We start from the raw sequence: 22,597 nt of genomic DNA, 5'->3' as shown, positions 1-22,597 counted from the left end.
ACCTTTGAAAAGACATTTCCAGGACCAAATAATACATAGAAAACCAAAAATTGAGCAATACGAATTCCATCAATCCTTAGAATAAAATAAGGTGCAAATGAGTGCTAGGAAGTTCATTCTACACACGTGACACACGTGGTGATAGTGCTAGACAAGATTTTATGATAAATGGTATTTGTAATGACATATATAAAGATAAGAAGACGGGACTGTTGGGAGGATGCGTGGAACGTATTCTTGGTCATCTTCAACATTCAATAAAAAGGCTTACTAAAATATGATGGATCTATCAAAACTTTGGAATGGTTGACTTTAACTTTTCTACTTTGATTTCTTAATTTAATGGGTTCCTTTTGAGCAGTTATACTATCGAACATTTAATTGGGTGATGTACCAGGTCTGGAGGTTGCTTTACAAAATGCTACAAACCCAACTGGAATCCTTTGTTTTATCGTAGACTCTCTTTGTAAATTTCTAGAAACAAGCTTTTCTTTGATTGTGATAAAAATACTATTCAGTTACAAATACATTTATATAGTGAAGTAAAATATTTCAGCTTCCTTTTGCTTTTCTCGAGATGGATTTTAAGGGCGTCTGATTCATTGGAAATTAGAACCAAGTCGGTTCAAAATGACATAGTTGTTTTCCAAAAGAATGTCAAATGCCTGTTATAAAACAAGTTTAAAAAAAATCAAAAGCTCAAACACATCAAACGAATGGATAACAAATGTCATACAGGGATGTTCTTATGCAAAAACATAAACATATTTTATTACCTGAGATGAACATTCTATTTTATGCCGCAAAGATGGAGTATTGTTTTTCATAATGAATACTAATATAAAGCGTAGAAATATCAATTAGTTTACTATTGCATAACGAGAATGATTATATATTGTAAGCACCCTAACAAGTCTTTAAATATTTGAGTATCAACATCTGATTCACACAAGACCTATACTGGATGGCAAAATAAGATGAGGATTATGCTTCTTCTCCTACTGGTCATGTTTTTCTTAATGGTGATGAAGTATATATATGTATAGTATATACCATAAAAAGCTTAAAGGACAAACATGTTTTGGTTGTCCGACATTAATTAAAACATATAATCGTCAGCAACTGCCATATTCCTGACTTGGTACAGGATATTTTAAGAAAAAAATGGTGGATTGAATCCGGTTTTACATAAGATGAATTCCAGTATCTTCGGAGCTAACGCCCCTCAGATTTCAGACGCTAACATCTATTAAAATAGCTTATACGTATAGCAATTAAATTTCATATTTGGAGAAATTTGACTAAACTTTATATACATTATATGAAAGTAATTGCAGTCACTTTAAATTCCAAACTCATAGATAGAAAATAAACTGACAACACCATGGTTAAAAATAGAAAGACAAACAGACAAATAATAGTACAGAAGACACAACATAGAAAACTAAAGACTAAGCAACACGAACCAAATCAACTTTCAAATTTCAACTTCACCATTTGGAATTCTTGGTTTAATAGCTTCCTTGTGAGTAGAATAAATTATAAATTATGTAAGAAATAACCTATAATGTTTTGAACGGTACTAAATTTTTTTTAACAAAAAAACCCTCGTCACTTGCAAAATATATATTCTGATAAAGAAATAAATATACACACATGACATGGATTTACCTATTTACAATCTGCAGATAATGAATTCTCAATGTAAAACAAATACTAGTATGATTATATTAGTCTATTATATTTTGATAAGTCCTTGTTTTCGTATTCAGATATATTCCAGTCTTTTTGTCTTTCTGTAATCAAACCTACTTCAGGTGAGAGTCGATATATTGGCCTGTAAGAGAAAACATACTCGTTATTTTACAAGAAATTGATTCCTCTTTCAGGAGAATGCTTAAGGTAGATAGGGTGTCTTCCTCAATCTTGAATTTGGAAATATTAGAAAACAAGGTCTAGATCTTTAATAGAATGTGCAGTATAGAAGATTATTCATGTGTAAGAACTTCCACTTCGATATAGAAAATGACATGTTTTATCATATTAATGGTAGTATTTTTACAATTTTGATTGTTCAATTTTGCCACATAAGGGGAGGCATCTCAAATGCAAGGGCAAATAAATCAGATTAAGGTACTTTTACAAAAGAATGTGTTAGGAATTTACCTATTTTATAATGTAGCACGATAACCGGTCCGGTGACCCCATTGTTTCTTTATCTTAACTGAAAGCATACTATTAAAGCCATCTTCTCGTATATTATCTCAAAGTTCTATGGTGTATATTAAGCTTTATTGCAGAATCTATACAAAATTTGTCAATTTTGAACACCGTGTGGCGTGAAAATAAGCCCAGTGACCCATTCTTTTCCTTATTTGTTTTTAAAGCATAATATAAACTACATTTTGGCAAATTATTAAAAAATAAATCTAGGAATTATAATTTAGGCACTCATCTACCTTCATAATAACCACATGTATACATTAATATCAAGGAACTATGACAATAGACTTCCACTATTTTCGGGGCTAACGCTTCTTGGATTTTGGAAGCGAACATTTATTATATAAAGTAAGTATCAAAATAGCTTATACTAAAAGCAATTAAATTCCATGTTTGGAGATTTGACTAAACTTTATATACATTATATGAAAGTAATTGCAGTCACTTTAAATTCCACAGTCCACTCTTATAGGCAATCCTAAACATAAAAGAGGGACGAAAGATACCAGAGTGAGAGTCAAACTCATAGATAGAAAATAAACTGACAACACCATGGTTAAAAATAAAACAAGTGAGAGGTTTATCTAGCTATAAAACCTGATTCAATCCACCATTTTCTACATAAGAAAATGCCTGTTCCAAGTCAGGAATATGACAGTTGTTATCCATTTGTTTGATGTTTTATGCTTTTTATTTTGCCATTTGGTAAGGGACTTTCTGCTTTGAATTTTCCTCGGAATTCATTATTTTTTAAAATTTTACTTTATACATAAATAAAGGCGGATTATAAATATGTATGTTATTATATCAACAGGTAAATAAATAATGTTATCTGTAAAACAAATATGCTTTGATTTTTACAAACTTATAATCTGGAATACAATATGTAACACGGTCACGTTCAAACATGTAGTAAGAGATATAAACCTTCAAAGGTTGCGATCTATGAGTTATATGCATTTAAGGTTATTTAATTGTCGGACAAATAAAAAAGAAAGCTTACATGTACAAGCACCAGTAGACAACTGAATATCATCAATTGATATGTCCCCTTTGTTGTTCTTACTGGTTTGGCCTCCTTTGCTTGCTTCTATTTCAATCTGAATACAGAAATGATCATGTAATTATATTTTTTTGCCGTTCTTTTTCAAATAAAGTAACAAGCTAGAAAGGACAAAAGGCTTTGAGTTCCGGTTGCACTATGTTTATGTTTTTCCATTCATAGTTGGTACAAGTATGGCATATTGTATATTTTAGGTAAACTGTTATGCATTTCCTTAATGTATTTGCACTGCTCTTACCACAGCCTTACAGAAAAGTAACTTATTACTTTGAATGCCAAGTTGACATGTTTATTTTGTAATATTAAAATTATAACACTTTTTCTTATGTTTGTTTGAATCATATTGCCAGCAATTTGTTGATTTAAGTTCGCATATATGCCCTTATATACACTTATAGTCAGTTATCAAAATAAGGAAAATCATTCATATTTAATTTCAGCTACATTACATTTTTACTTTGCAGTGATCATATGTTATTGTTTTTCTCTTTCTTGGAGGCATTTTTGAGACTTTTTCTTTTTCTTGTGTGGTAGCAAATATTTTTTACAAATGAACAACACGCAATTCTTCATTTCCATTAAATAATGCATGTATGTATGCACTTGTTGCTGATTTTTAAATTCATTTGGCTGAATAATCAAAATGGTTGAAGAGATGTATTATGTATGGAGCAGTAATTATTTATAAATGGACTTTTAAAGTGAGTGAACATCTACTTTTAAAACCACATAGAAAGTAATAACTTAACATAAATTGACACATAGCCTGAACAATATATACGTACAGTGATTTCATTCTGATACGATAAATTCAAACATGCATGGTTCCACTGATTTCCCTGATCTTTATCCTTTGTAAACACAATTTCCCACATATCGGAACCATTCTCTTTTATATAAACTACAAGATTTCCTATATGAGCTCCGTACATATGGTAGTAAAACTGGAGGCAATATTTGGAAGCTGAAATAAAATTAGATGTTTAAAGCGTATTAACTTTTGCACCGCTCTGCTCTGATTTTAATTGACTAATGCATATTTCAGATTTGAATTTTCAGCCTATACATCTTGTGGAAATATGAGAAGGAAAACGGAGTAAATTATACTAATGTGTGGACATTTATTGTTACTTCTCACGTTCGGTATTTTGTGAAAAGGGAGAAACATTGCAATTGGATAAGCGATGCAATCATTCGATACATGAATACTGTATTTAGTCTTGTCTTTAGTAACCAATATTTTTCGAATTCACTTTTTTTAGCTGAAAAAAATAGCTGCATTTAAACCATTCACATACTTAATATAAAATCTTGTAAAAATATAAATATTATACACTATTATGACCAGTGACTAAAAGATGATTGCAATATATGTTAAATACCTGCTAAAACTGTACCGTCTGTCGATAAAACAGCAACTGCTCTCGATTCCTTCTTATTTACTTCAATATAAGCATACTGATTGCCGGAATATGCATCAGTTGGTCCAGTATTTAGTGTTGGTGTGTTCTAATTAGCGAAAACGATATTAAATTAGTATAATATCACAATTATATGTATTGATAATGCAGTTATTCAGTTCGATATGTGTTACAAAATAACAATAAAACTAAATTTTAAACTCCAAGGAAAATTCAAAATGGAAAGTCCCTGATCAAATGGCGAACTAAAAAGCTCAAAAACATCAAACGAATGGAAAAAACTGTCATATTCCTAACCAGGTACAGGAATTATGTAGAAAATGATAGATAAAACCTGTTAATATATGTAGCTAACCACTCTCCCTTGCATGTTTTTTATTTTATATACTTGATCGATAGTTTTTAAAACGCAGTTTTTTGTTTAGACAGGATACCTGTATTTAACAAAACAGATTGATTTTTTTTATAAAGATGATAATTATATACTCATAATGCATTGTAATTTTTATTCGTATGTATAGTCTATCATAATTCTTTATAGAATGGAAATTTTAGTTTAACTTGTACAATTACTATTCTACACATTGGATATAGTATGGTGATTGTATTATACGTTTTACAATTAAATTGGTGATACTTTGACATCTCATATAATTCCAATATATTGACAACCAATTTATGAACAAAAAACCCAGACATACTAAATAAAGATGTAAATAATTAGGTATCAACAGTCAACACTGTGTTATAATTGTAATTGTAATAAGAACAAACAACTGGACATAAATGGCATGTATACACACTCAATTGATTCAGCACATACACAAACATTTAATTTAACCATGACAGCTAATTTGTTGGGGTATAAACCTTAATGTATTTGTGATTTTTCAATTTCTTCCATGTTGACGGGACATGAAAATCAGCATTACAAATTCAAAACCAGTTAAAGGGTTCACAATAAACATTTTTATTATTTTGTTAAAGGTATAACCAACTCATTTGTTTTAAATATTCGTGAAATATTTGCCACAACAGATATCAATCAATTGTTACAAAACACAAACTTACACATAATAACTAAGTTTATATTGTTTGCATAAATTTATACTATTATTACTATATTTTATTACTTTACTAACCAATTGACCAAGCTTCCAATCAAAATCATCATTGCCGCTGTTTCTAAATATGCAGGTTTCGTCTAATAACTCAAATCCACAAACAAATAAGTCATCTGTGAACATACATTTCAGATATACTTTTTTCATTGCATGATTTACATCCGAAACCGAAAACTGACGTTTAAATGTTACTCAAATAGTGGTTTCAGAGAGGGAAAAGAAGAACATCATTTTAACGTCACATAATTCCATCAGCATTTATTATAGATTAACGAATAAAACAAGATTTTTTTTTAAAGTCGTTTATTTAGTATTACAGACAAGTCGGTACATCATTGTTTATTCTTTCCTGTCAGTCCTAATTGTTTATACTTCCATTTAAAATAATTAGACAAGTTAATATTTGATTTATTTCTGTTTTTTTTTTATTATATAGTTGTTGAAATATTGATATTAAAGTATTCTATTGAACAGTATTGAAAATGTATGAAAAAAATTGCATTGTATTATCTCATTTGATTTGATATATGCACAAGCAATATAATGTGTATGTCTAACACAGATATTATCATACGAACTATACAGCCGCTGAAGTAACTTACTAGTACATTCTCCAGTCGATAACACAATTTCATCAATTGCGATGTCACCTTTATTGCCTCCTTTGTCTGCCGTAATTTCAATCTATAAAGAAAATAGTTCATCGATTACTAGTTGTATCTCGATCATAGATATCACCAGTCAAATATGATAGCACCTGAGCACATAAAAAAAGGTCAATATCTTATTTAAATCTCTAAACTTATAACAGAAATAAAGGAAAATTGGGAATACTATATAACAATGATAAAGTATTTCGTAAAATTGACTCCACAATTCCTATGTATTGTTTTGTTTATTTTGTTTTTATAAACAATTATCAATTATGGATTTTTGACGAGGCCAATCCGTTTTATATGGATCTGTCCAGATTATATTGACCAAGTACATAGTATGTCTGATTTTTTTCGCACTTTCGGGATGTGTATAAAAAGTAAAGGCAAACGTAGTATACCAATGTTCGAAAATTATCAATCGATTGAGAGAAAAAAAACGAAACAAAACTGAAGTGCTACAAAAAACAAAAACGGTAATGCAACACACACAGAAAAAAGTAAAATCACAAAAATACTGAACTGAGGAATGTTCAAAAACGGAAAGTCCCTAATCAAATGACAATAAAATACATCGAACGAATGGACAACAACTGTCGTATTCCTTACTTTTTCCTGACTTTTTCCAGGCATTTTCAAATGTATAAACTGGTGGATTAAACCTGGCTATATAGCGCTAGATGATAGATACAAACTAAAACATAACAACTGCCATTTCACTGACTTGGTATTGGACATATTTAGATAAATTGTTGGTTGAACTTGGTTTTGCGGCGAGCCAAACTTCGTGCTTTTATGGCAATGATTAATATAACACTAATATGACAACATTACATGACAGGATTACAGTACAAATTAATGCAAGAACATTCAGTACAAAGGAATACACAAATAAACATTAAAATAGGACATTTCGACATGATAATAGTTATCAAAGGGACCAAGTTTATAATTAAATATACCATACGTGCGTTTCGTCCTTATAATACTAACCAGTGACGCTCAGATCAAAATAGTAAAGAAAGCCAAACGAGTACAAAGTGGAATAGCGTAAATGACACACACTTCCATAAAGTTGTTCCAAATACGACTAGGGTTATCTATACCTGGGATAAGAAAATCCTTAGTTTTTAGAATATTCTTACTTTTACAAAATTAAATTTATAAAAATGACAATATAATTGAGATTCATGTTAACACGGAAGTGGTGAATAACCACAAATAAAACCGAACACGTAAAACAACTAGAGGCTCTAAAGAACTTGTGTCGCTCACCTTGATATATGTGAATATTAAACAAAGGAAGCAGATGGATTCATGACAAAATTGTGTTTTGGTGTTTTTTTGTGTGTTTGTAAACCTTACTTTTCTAAACAGTCTTGCTGCTTACAATGATTTCTATCTATAAGGAACTTGGCCCAGTAGTATCAGTGGAAATGATAATAAATATTTATAAATTTGATAAAAATTGTTAAAAATTGACTATAAAGGACAATAACTCCTTAGGGGGTCAATTGACCATTTCGGTCATGCTGACTTATTTGTACATCTTACTTTGCTGAACATTATTGCTGTTTACAGTTTATCTTATCTATAATAATATTCAAGATAATAACCAAAAACAGCAAAATTTCCTTAAAATTACCGATTCACGGGCAGCAACCCAACAACGGGTTGTTAGATTCATCTGAAAATTACAGGGCAGATAGATATTCATTTGATAAACAATTACACCCCATGTCGGATTTGCTCTAAATGCTTTGGTTTTTGAGTTATAAGCCAAAAACTGCATTTTACCCCTATGTTCTATATTTAGCCGTGGTGGCCATCTTGGTTGGTTGACCAGGTCACGCCACACATTTTTAAAACTAGATACCTCAAAGATGATTGTTGCCAAGTTTGGATTAATTTGGCCAAGTAGTTTCAGAGGAGAAGATTTTTGTAAAAGATAACTAAGATTTACGAAAAATGGTTAAAAATTGACTATAAAGGGCAATAACTCCTAAAGAGATCAACTGACCATTTCGGTCATGTTGACTTATTTGAAAATCTTACTTTGCTGAACATTATTGCTGTTCACGGTTTATCTCTATCTATAATAATATTCAAAATAATAACCAAAAACAGCAAAATTTCCTTAAAATTACCAACTCAGGGGCAGCAACCCAACAACGAGTTGTCCGATTCATCTGAAAATTTCAGGGCAGATAGATCTTGACCTGATAAACAATTATATTTGTGTCAGATTTGCTCTAAATGCTTTGGTTTTTGAGTTATAAGCCAAAAACTGCATTTTACCCCGATGTTCTCTTTTTAGTCATGGCGGCCATCTTGGTTGATTGACCGGGTCACGCCACACATTTTTTAAACTAGATACCCCAATGATGATTGTGGGCAAGTTTAATTTAATTTGGCCCAGTAGTTTCAGGGGAGAAGATTTTTGTAAAAAGTAACGACGACGGACGACGTCGACGGACGCCGGACGTCAAGTGATGGGAAAAGCTCACTTGGCCCTTTAGGCAAGGTGAGCTAAAAAAGGAATGCAAACAAAATAGCTCGAAAGAACCATGAATCCATAAGAACAGACGTCCATAAGATTACAGTTTTACCACAATAAATACTGTTTGACCGTATCATAGTGTATACCTTATTAGTTCCACTTGCATTATTTTTCTAACACCCTATATCTTTTAATTAAATTAGTGTCAACTTTATACATACATAAAGATCGGTATGATATGGAATATTAATGGAGGCGAACATCCAGCGATCTCCTTGATTTCCATTGGCAGTAAACACGTTATCCCAACTAGATGAATATCCATATTCCTGCACCGACACTGAGAGTGTTCCACTGCCAGCTCCTCTCATATGATAGTGAAACTGCAGACAATAGTTTGAGGCTGAAACAATTAAGTAACTGTAAAATGAATTCTATCGTCTTTCTGTTTTACTTGAAGGTACATTTTGTAGTAATGTGAATTTAAGCAGTAAAATAAGTATCATAAAGGAGTAGGTCCGGTAAGACCCCTTTTTGGCCCCAAAATATAACAGTTTCACAAAATTGTTTAAATGTAAACTTTTAGTGATTTATTGAACACTTGAATGCTTCTGCTTCATAAATATGGGCTGTTTTTGACAATACAATACACATATATCGGGTTGTAGCACCATTTAGTCATGCTAAATTACTGAAATCTTCAAAATTCTATCATTTTAGTTTAATTTTAGACGGTTTCCGTGTAAAACGAAAGTGGCCGCATTCGTGTTCATCCTTAATATTGAAATGTAAGTTGTATTTTATGATAATACATAACATATATAAAGGTTGTGGATGAACACGGCTGCGGCCACTTTCATTCTTGACAAAAACCATCTGAAAAGTGACGTTTTTTGGCATATTTGAGAGATTTTTCATATTTTAGCTTGAATCGGGTCGTTTTTAATGACTAAATTAGTTAACATCTTTCACAAAAACTAATTGAATCAAGTAAAATAGACACTTAAGTGTTTAAAAAGTGGTTAAAATCTTTCGTCACATGAAACTGAAATTTGAGGCCAAAATGAGTCCTTACCGGACCTACTCCTTTGTGATATAAAAAATGAATTAAGAGCTTCAGAAAGTAACAACGATATTGTTAAAATCAACATAATGAATTTATTTCTGTTTCTGTTTAACATGCGTGAAATGCAATACTTTAATCGGCTGATAATTAAAAAAAACAACAACCAGGCTATCCTCTTTTTATTCACACGGAGTACAACAGAACGTGTGAAAGAGTGCACTCACATTCAGTCTATATTTATGTTTATTTATCAATGAAAACATTTTTACAGCAATAAAACTATGTGGATTTAATAACGATTTATAGTGTTGTCAATTATAAGCAGTGAAAATAATTCATTTATACTTTAATCGTATATGTAAATAATCATTACATACCATCTAGAACTTTGTTAAGTGTTGATAAGATTGCAACCTTATTTTTCCTTTTTTTAGTAACCTCAATATATGCGTATTGATCACCAGAGTATGCATTTGCAGGACCAGTTCCTAATGTAGGTGTTCCTCCCTGTGAGAATGAAAAAACATATTTGCTTACAAAACTGTCACCAAGCAAAGTGTATTCATCTATTTAACTAGCAGTATTTGACTTAGTGTCAACAAGTAACAACAATGCACAAACTGTTGAAATTGTGTCTAAGACAAGTCTAGAAATAATATTGCACAAGCCTCATACCAAAGAATTTCATATTGTACCACATCTAAATATTATTATCCATAAAAAAAAAAAAATTATTAACAAATTCGAAATTTAAAAATCGAAAGGATAAAGTCTTCCTGTTTTTCATAGACGTTTTTTTTTAAGATAATCATTTTGCAATGTCAAGGTCTATCAATGTGCAAACTACACTTTTATCAAGATTGTACAATGACATTTTTATTGATAATTCTGTAAATTAAGTCACATTTACTCCATGAGTGTGTTTATTTTTATATTAAATTGTATAATGGCACCTTAAAATACAAAGAATTAGTAGGAAATCCAATTAAAATTTTCAAAATCTCCTTAAAACGCAAGCGTATTACTAGCAAACACTGAGGCATAGTTTTCCAAACGAAAAACGAAAGGACGCGTATATACACGAAACTGTGTGTTAATATCTTGGTGAAAGCATGAATTAAAGATGACCCTGGAGACAAAAAACACTTCTTGAGTAAAAAAAAAACAAATCATAAAAAATTAAGTGTCAATACGTGTGAAACCTGTCCTTTGATTATTGACTTACAAAAAGAAGATCCTATATCTGACACACATTGTTACAATAGTTATCACTATCGGTATAAGGCTAAGTTTTACTGAAGGAGAAAAGGGACAAAAAAGAAGTAAGTGTATTTTGTTTTGTAAAATATTAATTTCTTGTGGATGTTGTTTGTAAAAACCGCATGCAGAGATTATTAATATCAGACTGAACGGAATAAAATGAGAATAATGTATACAAAAAGTGTATTGATCCGTTTGACTTATACCACACAATTAGTAAAACATATTTTGTTCTTAATAAATGACGACATTCATTTGATACTATCGTTAGATTGATAGTCTTCATAGATCACAACATACCTTCAGCAACGGAGATTTGTGACGTTTTGAATATTATTCCCAAATACTCAGATTTCACAATTCATGTCTGAATTCTAACATATGTAGTCGATTTACAAAATTGCTAGTCTGCAGCATTATTTGCACTTTTCTTGTTAAAATCACTAGTATTTGCTATGCTTTAAATTGGTGTTTCCAATTGTAAAATTAATCAATAAATACAATGAAAATCCTACAAAAACATAGATCAAAAATAATAAAATCACAAAAATACTGAACTCCCGAGGAAAATTCAAAACGGAAAGTCCCTATTCAAATGATAAAAATCAAAGACAAAACACATCAAACGAATGGACAACGACTGTTATATCCCTGACTTGGTACAGGAATTTTCAAATGTAGTAAATGGTGAATCGAACTTGGTTTTAATTGCACAAAACCTCTCACTTGTATGACAGTCGCAACAAATGCATACACAACACAACTAGACATAATTTATTGTATACTTACTGTATGTCCAAGCTGCCAATCAAAGTCGCCATTGTTTGAATTTTCAAATATGCAATCATCTTCTGATGACTCAAATCCACATAAATATGAAACTATTAAAATAATGATAGCGATTGTAATAGATTAATTTATATTAAAATGGTATGTTTAATGTTTTTTTTCCTATAGAATCACAGATGTATTCCAAAATCGAACACATTTTTAAAATCCTAAAACAACATTAACGCGTTGGATTTTTAACTTTCCTGTAGGTCAAAGATATGCATATGTTGGTATCAAGTTTTATTATTCCTATAATTGGGATTTTTTCTGTGTTGTCTTTTGTAAGTTACAAAATAAATGTGAACCGAGCAAAGTCTTGTCATTAACATAGCGTTTTACAGAAGACATTACACGTTATTTGTATTTAATTTTAAATATTCGCGTGGCAATAGATTGTACAATTCACACCACTTATTACTGCAATTGGTAAATGGAAAGCAGTTACCAAGAGGAAAATCATTGTTTAAATACAAATCGACAAACAAATTTAAAACACAATTTTCAAGGGACCAAACCAATCTGAGTCAAAGTTATTTTAACATGTTGGTGTTGCATTGTGCTTTTAACAACATCTCAAGAAAGTGAACACTAATTAGTTCTCTACAAATAAAACTGGGCACATTATTGTGTGTGTTCGACAAAAGACTCATTTATTCTAGTGATTGTAGTCTTTGGTTGCTGTCTATCACAAGTTTTTTTTTAATCGTTTAGTTTATATTTGAAAATTGCCTTTCTCTTATGAGATCTTTTAAGTTTATTAAAAACTAGGAAACTTTTAAAGCTAACTATACAGTAAAATAATTAGTCATTACTGAAAGCTGAACGTTGACATACATTTTTAACGATAGTTGCCGCATTGACAATCATACTATATCCCTTTTAATACAAGCAATCCACAAACCATTGCATCGAAAACCAAATATTAAGCATCGAAATCAATGAAAGACTTATATTTTTTTAATTTCATATAACGTGTTTAACATAAAATTCAAATTGAAAATGAAATTGGGAATGTATCAAAGAGACAACAACCTGACCAAAGAGCAGATGACAACCAAAGGCCACCAATGGGTCAGTTTACCTGACGTCGAAGTAACTCCTGGATTTGCAGTAGTGGTTGGCGTACTAGCGGTTGGCGTTGTAGTGGTTGGTGTTGTTGTTGTTGGCGTTGGTGTTGTGGTTGGCGTTGTTGTGGTTGAAGTTGTAAAAGATGACGTTGTTGAAGTTGTCGTTGTTGTGGTTGGTGTTGTAGTGGTTGGTGCTGGCGTTGTAGTGGTTGGTGTTGTAGTGGATGGCGTTGTTGTGGTTGGTGTTATTGTGATTGGTGCTGGTGTTGTAGTGGTTGGCGTTGTTGTGGTTGGTGCTGGTGTTGTTGTGGTTGGCGTTGTTGTTGGTGCTGGTGTTGTAGTTGTTGTAGTTGTTGTGGTTGGTGCTGGTGTTGTAGTTGTTGTAGTTGGTGTTGTAGTAGTTGGTGTTGTTGTGGTTGGTGTTGTAGTTGTTGGTGTTGTAGTTGTTGGCGTTGTTGTGGTTGGTGTTGTAGTTGTTGGTGTTGTAGTGGTTGGTGTTGTAGTGGTTGGTGTTGTAGTAGTTGGTGTTGTAGTGGTTGGCGTTGTTGTGCTCGATGTTGTTGTACTGGTTAAAGGACTTGCTGTCAAAAGAATAATGCATTGTTATCCACAGTAGTATCATATTTAAAATACATTCTGTTATTTTGCATTGTAATATTTTGGAAGTTATCTTGATTCAAATCAAATGCATGTTTTCTTATCCCAGGTATAGACTACCTTAGCCGTATTTAGCACAACTTTTTGAAATTTTTGATCCTCAATGCTCTTCCACGTTTTACTTGTTTGGCTTCATAAATATTTTGATATGAGCGTCATTGATGAGCCTTATGTAGACTAAACGCGCGTCTGGCGTAATAAATTATAATCCTGGTACCTTTTATAACTATTTACACCACTGGGTCGATGTCATTGCTGGTGGACGTTTCGTCCCCGAGGGTATCACCAACATAGTAGTCAACACTTCGGATTATCAATAATGTGGTAATTTTTACAAATTTCCTGTTTACAAAACTTTGAATTTTTCGAAAAACTAAGGATTTTCTTATCCCAGGCATATATTACCTTAGCCGTATTTGGCACAACTTTTTGAAATTTTGGATCCTCAATGCTCTTCAACTTTTTACTTGTTTGGCTTAATAAATATTTTGATATGAGCGTCACTGACGAGTCTTATGTAGACGAAACGCGCGTCTGGCGTACTTACAGAACAGAATCAAAAGTAAAAGAAAAATACACATTTTGCAAGCTTCTTTAATTTCACTTAAATGTCACTCAATAACCCAAAGTATGTGAGTGCTTACACCTCTTACATCCCAGTTAATGTAAAATTTATGATACTGCCGTAAGTAAAAGATTCTTCTCGTATTTTGATCATTGTTTTTACGATATTGACAGAGATGGACGGCTTCAAACTAGAAACTGTGACAAACGTGATGATTTTAGTTTTCCAAAACTCCCCCTTTCTCAGTAGTAAAATACCTTCTCCTCCATCCTTTGCGTTTACATATCTCAATTATTACACAAAGTTCGTGCATATTTAATCCCTACGAACGTCGTTAACAAGGTGGTGCACTTTACACAATATCTGCTCAAACAGAGTTATAAGGAAGAAGAACTGAAATCGACCCTTCAAGTTTTACGGTTACCATCAAGAATTGCGTGACCAATATGTGTCTGTATTACTAGTACCTGCGATATATTTTTGCAGTGTTATCTCTTTATATACCAGTAGAGTCGCTAAAGACTACATATCCGATTGTGACACTCTAACTATTTGTTAATTCACAAAGCGCTTACTCTGTAGACGCAACTGGAATCGCTCCTAGAGTTCATGCGATTCTCTCTGTTTCACTGTGTTACCTTCATTTTCTTACCCTAATCGATTTATGAATTTTGAACAACGGTTAACTAATGTGCATTTATTTTTACATGCATCTAAATTTCATATTGGTTTTAAATAGAGAAAAATATCTAAGAGAATTTTAATTAAAAAAAGTATGACTATACCTTTGTTTAAAAAAAACACATGTTATAAAACTTATTTAGTTATCTCTGAAATGTTACATTAAAATTTGTAAGATGTTGGTGTCTTCTTTTTTACCTATATCGTTGGTGATCACTGTTGTTCTTAAAGGACCTTGTACAGCTAATGTAAATAAGTTCTTCTCTACAAATACTTTGTTGCGTGCATCGCCTAGGCAACGTTTCAATGATTCATTCTTGCATCAATTGAACCAAAACTGTTTTACAATCGTACCAGTGTTTGTCTTCTGGTTTTATATTGTATTACTTATCATATTTAACTTTCAAATAATACAAACCGCAGGTTCCAGGGATCAACCAAATATCATCAACCGCCATATACGACTGCCATTTATTTCTAGTGCCTACGAATGACACCTATGTAAAATAAAACATTTCTTTATAAAAAGACAAGCTCACTCGATATCACAGATCTTTTAGTCATTTGCGTTAAAACAAATGCAGAAGTTTTCGAGTTCCTATGAAGAGGAACTTTTCAATTTTTGATACTTGTTTAATTTGGAAGTTTGTTAAAAATGCATGTTAACGAAGGCGACACTATCTAAGCATATTGTTCATTACAAATTTGGAGCAAAAAACCCCACATGAGTTCAAAATGAACAAAAATGTGTCTATAGTACATAGATGCCCCACATGCATTATCATATCTTATATCCAGGGGACCGTGCAATTAGGGTTAAAACTCTGATTTGGCATTGAAATTAGAAAGATGATATCATAGGAAACATGTGTACTAAGATTCAAGTTGATTGATTTTCAACTTAATCAAAAACTACCTTGACAAAAAACTCTAACATAAAGCGGGACAGACGGAAGAACGGACGAATGGATGAACAGACGAACGGACGGAAGAACGGATCCATAGACCAGAAAAAATAAGTAAGTGGGGCATAAAAAAGAACTAAAAAAAAAACCAAACCAACATATTTAACATAACATTAAGGAAAACCTGACCCTTGATTTCTTTAACTTTCAAATCCTATGAATAATAACATAGACATAATATAGGTTCATGCTAAATAAACTACCGCAAAACATTTAACCTGATAATACACTGATTTCAAAAACAATTCTTTGAATGTTCAGTAAACTGTGAAAATTTCGTCAAATCACTAATGAAGAGTTTATCTTAAAACGCTGACACCAAAACACATAAAAAATTTTAAGTTTATGTCACCACACCATCATGGAAAAACTAGCTTGAACCAAAACATTAACCTGAAATTTGATGGAGGGATACAACAACTGACGAACGGACACACATACTAAAAAACAGAATACATAACTTATTATGTAGATCGGGAAACTATTCAGGCAATATAGTTATTTGAAAATGAACGCCATTTCTCAACTAGAAAAAACTTCTAATACTACAATATGTTACCTATGAATATATATAAGGCATTTGTTATATAAATATATCAATATTTTGAATTGTTCAATATGTTATAATAACAGCTGTTTTAACAAAAATCGTAAGGTATGAGTCGCCCTTAGTAACACCTCTGAATTTTCTCATGTGCATTGGTTTTTATGCGCAGTCTTGCTCAATTCTTTGTATTTCAAAGAGTGAAAACTATGTTTACAATTCAAAAATGAAGCTTAGTTATCCATTCATTAAAATGATTCTGGCCATATTTAAAACATCGATTATCGACTTAATTCATTTGTGTTGACCAATGAAAGGTAAAAAACATTGAAGGTAGAAACATTCTTAGAAAATATGCCTCTGTCAGTAATTTTTCACAATCTGCTAAATAAAACTTGAATCAGAATGCTGCTTGTCTTTTAACTTTTTATTATCGTAAATTCTTCTTCTGAATATATACTTATACACATTTTGTTTTAGATTGGTTGGCGATTGTGAGTCTTAAAACTCCAAAACAATATGAGATATGCAACAAAACTATACAAACCTTCAAATTGTCAACTGCTGGAATATCTATTTCCTGATACAACCAATATTTGCCTTGTGTTCCATTCTTTAAAAACACTGACACATCTTGACCTTCTGAATTACTCACAAACACATTCATAAAACCCATGTCCGCTGCAGTCCAGCTATACATATGATACCAGAATGACAGGCACCGTTTTACCTCTAAAAAATTAAAATAGAAAATGGTAAAATGATAATAACGGGGGGAAAAGAACAACATACAGTATGAGTAGAGCTCCGCAATCTGGTAAACTGAGAAAATGTAACTGGAAGATAAAAATGTATGGATTGAGCGGTAAAATTTCTTCAAGTTATTCAAGTACTTGTGTTATAAATAATTGTTAAACATTAAAAAGAACGCAATTACTCTTATCTTTATCAAGTTATTCCTATATTAATATACCGTTTCTCCAAAAGATTGAACTGGTCATGCAATGTCTTACTTGGGAAGTCAATTTGTGTTGACATGACAGCCTTGTCGCCACTCGTGGTCCTTCCAGATGAATGAAGGTACAGAAATATAAAACCTTCTTTGGCCATTTGAGGACCTGAGTATATGTAAGGTGCTTTCTGAAATATATATTAACGATTATATCCTTTTGATGTTTAAGGGTTGTAATATCATGAGCATCACGACAGGTATCACATTTCCAGCAAAATTTACTTCCCCTCCCGGAGCACTAGAGATTACCACGGTTTTTCGGTAAGGTTTATGTTGCTCAGGCTTTAGTTTTTTTTATGTTGCTCAGGCTTTAGTTTTTATGTAGATGTTGTATACTGTAATTTGTCTTTATGTTGTTTTTTGTTTGCTTTCGGTCTGCTTGGAGTTTAATTATACATGTAGAAGAAGGTCTGATGCTAAGCATCCTTTTGGTCTTTGAAGATAGATGAAACATAAACGTTCATAAACCCATTCAGTTTTGTTAAGTAAAATTTTTTTATAGTCTAAATCTATTCGGGAAAAAAATCTTTTGTAACGTTAAGCTCTGTCTGAATTAGTGTTTTACAGTTGTTTTTTCAATTATTTTTTTCAGGCTTACATATCTTCAGCAGTGAAGGTTAAGAAAGTGGTTTAGGAAACATGGTTAATGAGCGTCACTGATCAGTCTTATGTAGACGAAACGAGCGTCTGGGGTACTAAATTATTATCCTGGTACCTTTGATAATTATTATCGAAATGTAAACATTATAATTGACCAATCCGATTCATGTATTCAAAGATATACGAATCAAATAAGATTTATAATCGTTTGAACACTTTTATGTTAAAGAATATTGCATAAAGTAATTGCATCGCTGCATTTTTTGATAAAGGAAAGCTTAAAACATAATTCTTTCTCCGTAACATCTTTCCCAATGCCAACCGCTCTGAAAAGTCTGTGTTTTACAATATCTAGACGATAGCTATATGCTTGTATCTATTTGATTTATGATTTATTACATTGGGGACATCAAATTGTCAGATAATGAAATTCCGAGGAGCCGATGTCTACTGCGCTGACCATAATTTAATCAACGTCGATTAGTCCAGTTGAAATTATTATATTTACTGAGCTGCAAGAAGGATTTTACCCTTAACTACGTCACTGTAGCCATACTGTGACCAAAACAGTTCACAAATGAAGATGTGGATTATTCTGCTTATGTTATATTTTGTCGTGATACGAACCAGCATATACGATTGAATGATTAAGCTTCGAACTTGTAATTCGGTACTCACTGGGAAGTCTTTATTCGACAAAACATGCGTCTTGCGTTCTAAATAACATACTTGGTATCTTGGATGGGTTTATTGCATTGTCCAAAACGGGTAAATCTTGATTAATAAGTTTCCAATCCCCACTTGGTCCGGAGTGTGTATTCATATTGAAACAATTTTGAAGAGACAAGATGTATCTTGTTAAATAAGTATACATTAAAAGATACTTCAATCGTCCACCATTAGAACGAGAAGTATCGGATATATATTATGAAAAGAGATATTCCAAACAATAAGCTTTATCCATTTAGTTTCTTTCTCTTATGTACGGCTAAACATTTTCTTCCAAAATCAGTTAAACTTACCGAACTTGTGTCCCAATTCATTTGGTCTGTTGTTGGTTCCTGCATAAACACACAGTATTCACCCACTTCTGCAGTGCAACCAATAGATGCGTATTCTGAAATATGGTAAACGATAAAAAGCATTATGAACATTCTAAATGTCGTGTCTCGCATAATACATACACCGGGGTACCTAACGTGATTTATGTTTTCAATATGCATTTTAAAGATTTTACACTTAATGTAATCGATGTGATTTTGAATACAGAATTAGTTGTTATTAACGTTTTCGTTTTAGATATTAAAGTTTCAAAACGTACTTTCAAATAAAATAATGTATTCTATCATTATATACAATCGTATAAAGAATAATAATCTTATTTTACCTTGTGCGTTATCTGCATAGATGTAATAAAAACCAGGTTTTTTTTTAAAAACTCTTGAATCCGTACTTGTCTTAATAAAATAAAAAGAATTTCTGCGGTTAATAATGAGACCACCGTATATTGTAAAATGATTAAATAGATTTCATTACTTGTTACATTGGCGTTTACTTCGGCTCACTTAAATTTTAATTCCATATATAACAAATTTGTTCCAAACATTGAGGTAGTCTTTGCCATTCCTATGTGTTACCTGAAAGTTCAGTGCAGTTTATGCCTTTGAATCCATAATCACACGTACATACGTAGCTATCAGTGTTAATTGGACTGTCACAAGATCCAAATTTGCATGGGTTACTCAAGCATCCTTCAAAGAGAAAAAAAAACTTTCATGAAGGCAAACTGGTTTGATATACAACACATGTTTTTTTTTTTAAATCTTTCCTAGTGAGCATAAACGTCGGCGAATACTTGAATATGATAAACGTACTCATACACATGAAATAAAACATGCAATAGTAACATTTAGTGGTCTCTATATTGTAAGGAGCGACTGTTTTGAAAGTATTATATAAAAAAAAAGTAGCACTTTTTACATTATTTTGAAATTAAGAAACAACCCACAACGATGCAATTTTAAAACAATAACATTTCAAATACACAATAATAACATGATGTATATATCGGGTTGTTGTCTCTTTGACACATTCCCCATTTCCATTCTCAATTTTATGTAAGTTTATTTTAGAATGATTCAGATAGTTCACGACTGTAACAGAAACTTTTTCGTTAAAAGTCATTTAGTCCACGATTGTAACAGAAACCTGTCCGTTAAAAGTCAGTTACTAGTAGTCCAAGATTGTAGCAGAAACCTGTCCGTCAAAAGTCAGATAGTCCACGATTGTAGCAGAAACTTGTCCGTCAAAACAAGGTCAAAACTCGTTAATTAAACGTTTTTTTTAATTATTAGTTCGATCTGAGAACAGAATATATATATGTTCCTGTTTCGATAATATCAACATGAAAACAATCCTGTCATCAAACTCACCCGTTCCAATGGAAACAAAATTCATTTTAAATCCCCTTCCTGGAGTTTTATCACTGCCTACAAAGCTATCAAAAATGATGATCATTGTGTTCATTTCCTCATCAGCAGTTGTATCCCAAACCTCATGGTTTGTTGAACCACAACGTCTGTGGAGAAAAATATTATCTTTTTATAGAGTGCATACTTAATTCGTATTTATTGTAACTTAATCCGTGTGATTATTCTTCCTATTTGCATGTTCTAAACATGTAAAAAATAAAAGTTGGAACAATCAAACACGATATGTCGTTAAGACAAAAAGAAAACTCATAATCGAGAATATAATTATGTTATCAAAGGTACAAGGATTATAATTTAGTACACCAGACGCACGTTTCGTCTACATTAGACTCACCAGTGACGCTCATATCAACATAATTACAAAAGCTTAACAAGTACAAAGCATAGAGGATCCAAAATTCCAAAACAATGTACCAAATACGGCTAAGGTAATCTATGCCTGGGATAAGAAAATCCTTAGTTTTTCAAAAAAATCAAAGTTTTGTTAACAGGAAATTTATAAATACGACCACATAATTGATATTCATGTCAACACCGAAGTGCTGACTATTATAATGAGTGAACACGAAAGAATCGATCCTGCAGTAATCCTTACACAAACAATGGCTATCTGTTGCATAACAAAAATGTGTCCTGACATGTACACTCTTCATTAACAGACATATACACTCATCATTAACAGACATGTACACTCTTCATTAACAGACATGTACACTCTTCATTAACAGACATGTACACTCATCATTAACAGACATGTACACTCTTCATTAACAGACATGTACACTCTTCATTAACAAACATGTACACTCTTCATTAACAGACATGTACACTCTTCATTAACAGACATGTACACTCTTCATTAACAGACATGTACACTCTTCATTAACAGACATGTACACTCTTCATTAACAGTTTCAAGTCAAAGAGAATTACTCTAAAACATATGTCATACAAACTTTGGCCCTTTTTGTTCCGTCATGTTGTAGCGTTACCCATAATATTATGTTTCTAAAGTTTATTAATACATACTCTGGCCCCTTTTGTCCCATGATGTTGTATCGTATCTCCATCCAATGGTAACATGCATAGTCGTTATTACTGATTTCCATGTCAACAATGGTTCCTCTTAGTATATTATTTTCTACACCCTAGTTGTAAATAAATATTTTGCTTACAGTTAAGAACATACATATCCTAATTTGTTGTCGAATAATTAAAGATATTGCATTTGATATTCGGAAACGACAAAAGTCAGATAATAAAATGCCCGAATGAGTCTGTATCGCTCACTAAGTTCGACACATCTTGAAGAATAGGCACTCTCCAACATTGATGACAAGAAGATAATTACTGACTTAAATCTCATTTCTATTGATCTTGTGACGTCATTTTTTCTATCTATAATTTCTCTTTATCTAACACACAAACAAAGGGTTGAACTTGTCATTTACAGGTAATCACTCTATTAGAACATAATTGATAATTTGATCTTTGCAGCATTAAGAGATGTTGACCAAAGGTGGTATCATTTTAGTCCTATGTTACGTTTACATCCCAACTGTTTTGCTCTAACAGTGATGATCTGAGTCGGATTACCCTCACTTCAGTTTCTTTGTTCTGTATGCTAGCTTTTATTCTGTAACATTTTTGGCAGGAACGTGTAACACACAATACAACTTACAAATATTTAAGCAGAATGAATACTAACTTTCAAAATTTATGCAGGAAAAAATCTTCTAAAGTTTCAGTATATATGTGGAGAATTGAAGATCCTACGCATAAGAAGCCACAATTTATACTATTACACTGAGGCGGCTATATTCAATCTAACTGTTTACTAAACATATGTTAACATTGTATCCGGGGCTCATAA

General features: G+C 31.9%; 1 protein-coding gene across 1 annotated transcript; it reads right to left on the bottom strand.

Annotated features, from left to right (window-relative positions):
• Positions 1 to 1,737: 1,737 nt before the first annotated feature.
• Positions 1,738 to 17,737, bottom strand: LOC134705764 (MAM and LDL-receptor class A domain-containing protein 1-like). Its single transcript, XM_063564482.1, has 13 exons — positions 17,634 to 17,737; positions 17,168 to 17,352; positions 15,530 to 15,608; positions 13,223 to 13,789; positions 12,100 to 12,191; positions 10,428 to 10,557; positions 9,206 to 9,387; positions 6,434 to 6,515; positions 5,850 to 5,944; positions 4,669 to 4,795; positions 4,072 to 4,250; positions 3,227 to 3,323; positions 1,738 to 1,837 (listed from the first exon to the last, which is right to left on the bottom strand). The coding sequence occupies exons 1-13, from the start codon at positions 17,728 to 17,730 to the stop codon at positions 1,809 to 1,811; spliced, it is 1,941 nt and encodes a 646-aa protein (XP_063420552.1). The 5' UTR covers positions 17,731 to 17,737; the 3' UTR covers positions 1,738 to 1,808.
• Between the last annotated feature and the right edge of the window lie 4,860 nt (positions 17,738 to 22,597).

The sequence above is a fragment of the Mytilus trossulus genome, chromosome 2 (genome assembly GCF_036588685.1).
Source record: "Mytilus trossulus isolate FHL-02 chromosome 2, PNRI_Mtr1.1.1.hap1, whole genome shotgun sequence".
Lineage (NCBI taxonomy): Eukaryota > Metazoa > Mollusca > Bivalvia > Mytilida > Mytilidae > Mytilus > Mytilus trossulus.
The sequence above is the reverse complement of the archived record's forward strand: the minus strand, read 5'-3'. Positions and strand labels throughout refer to the sequence as shown.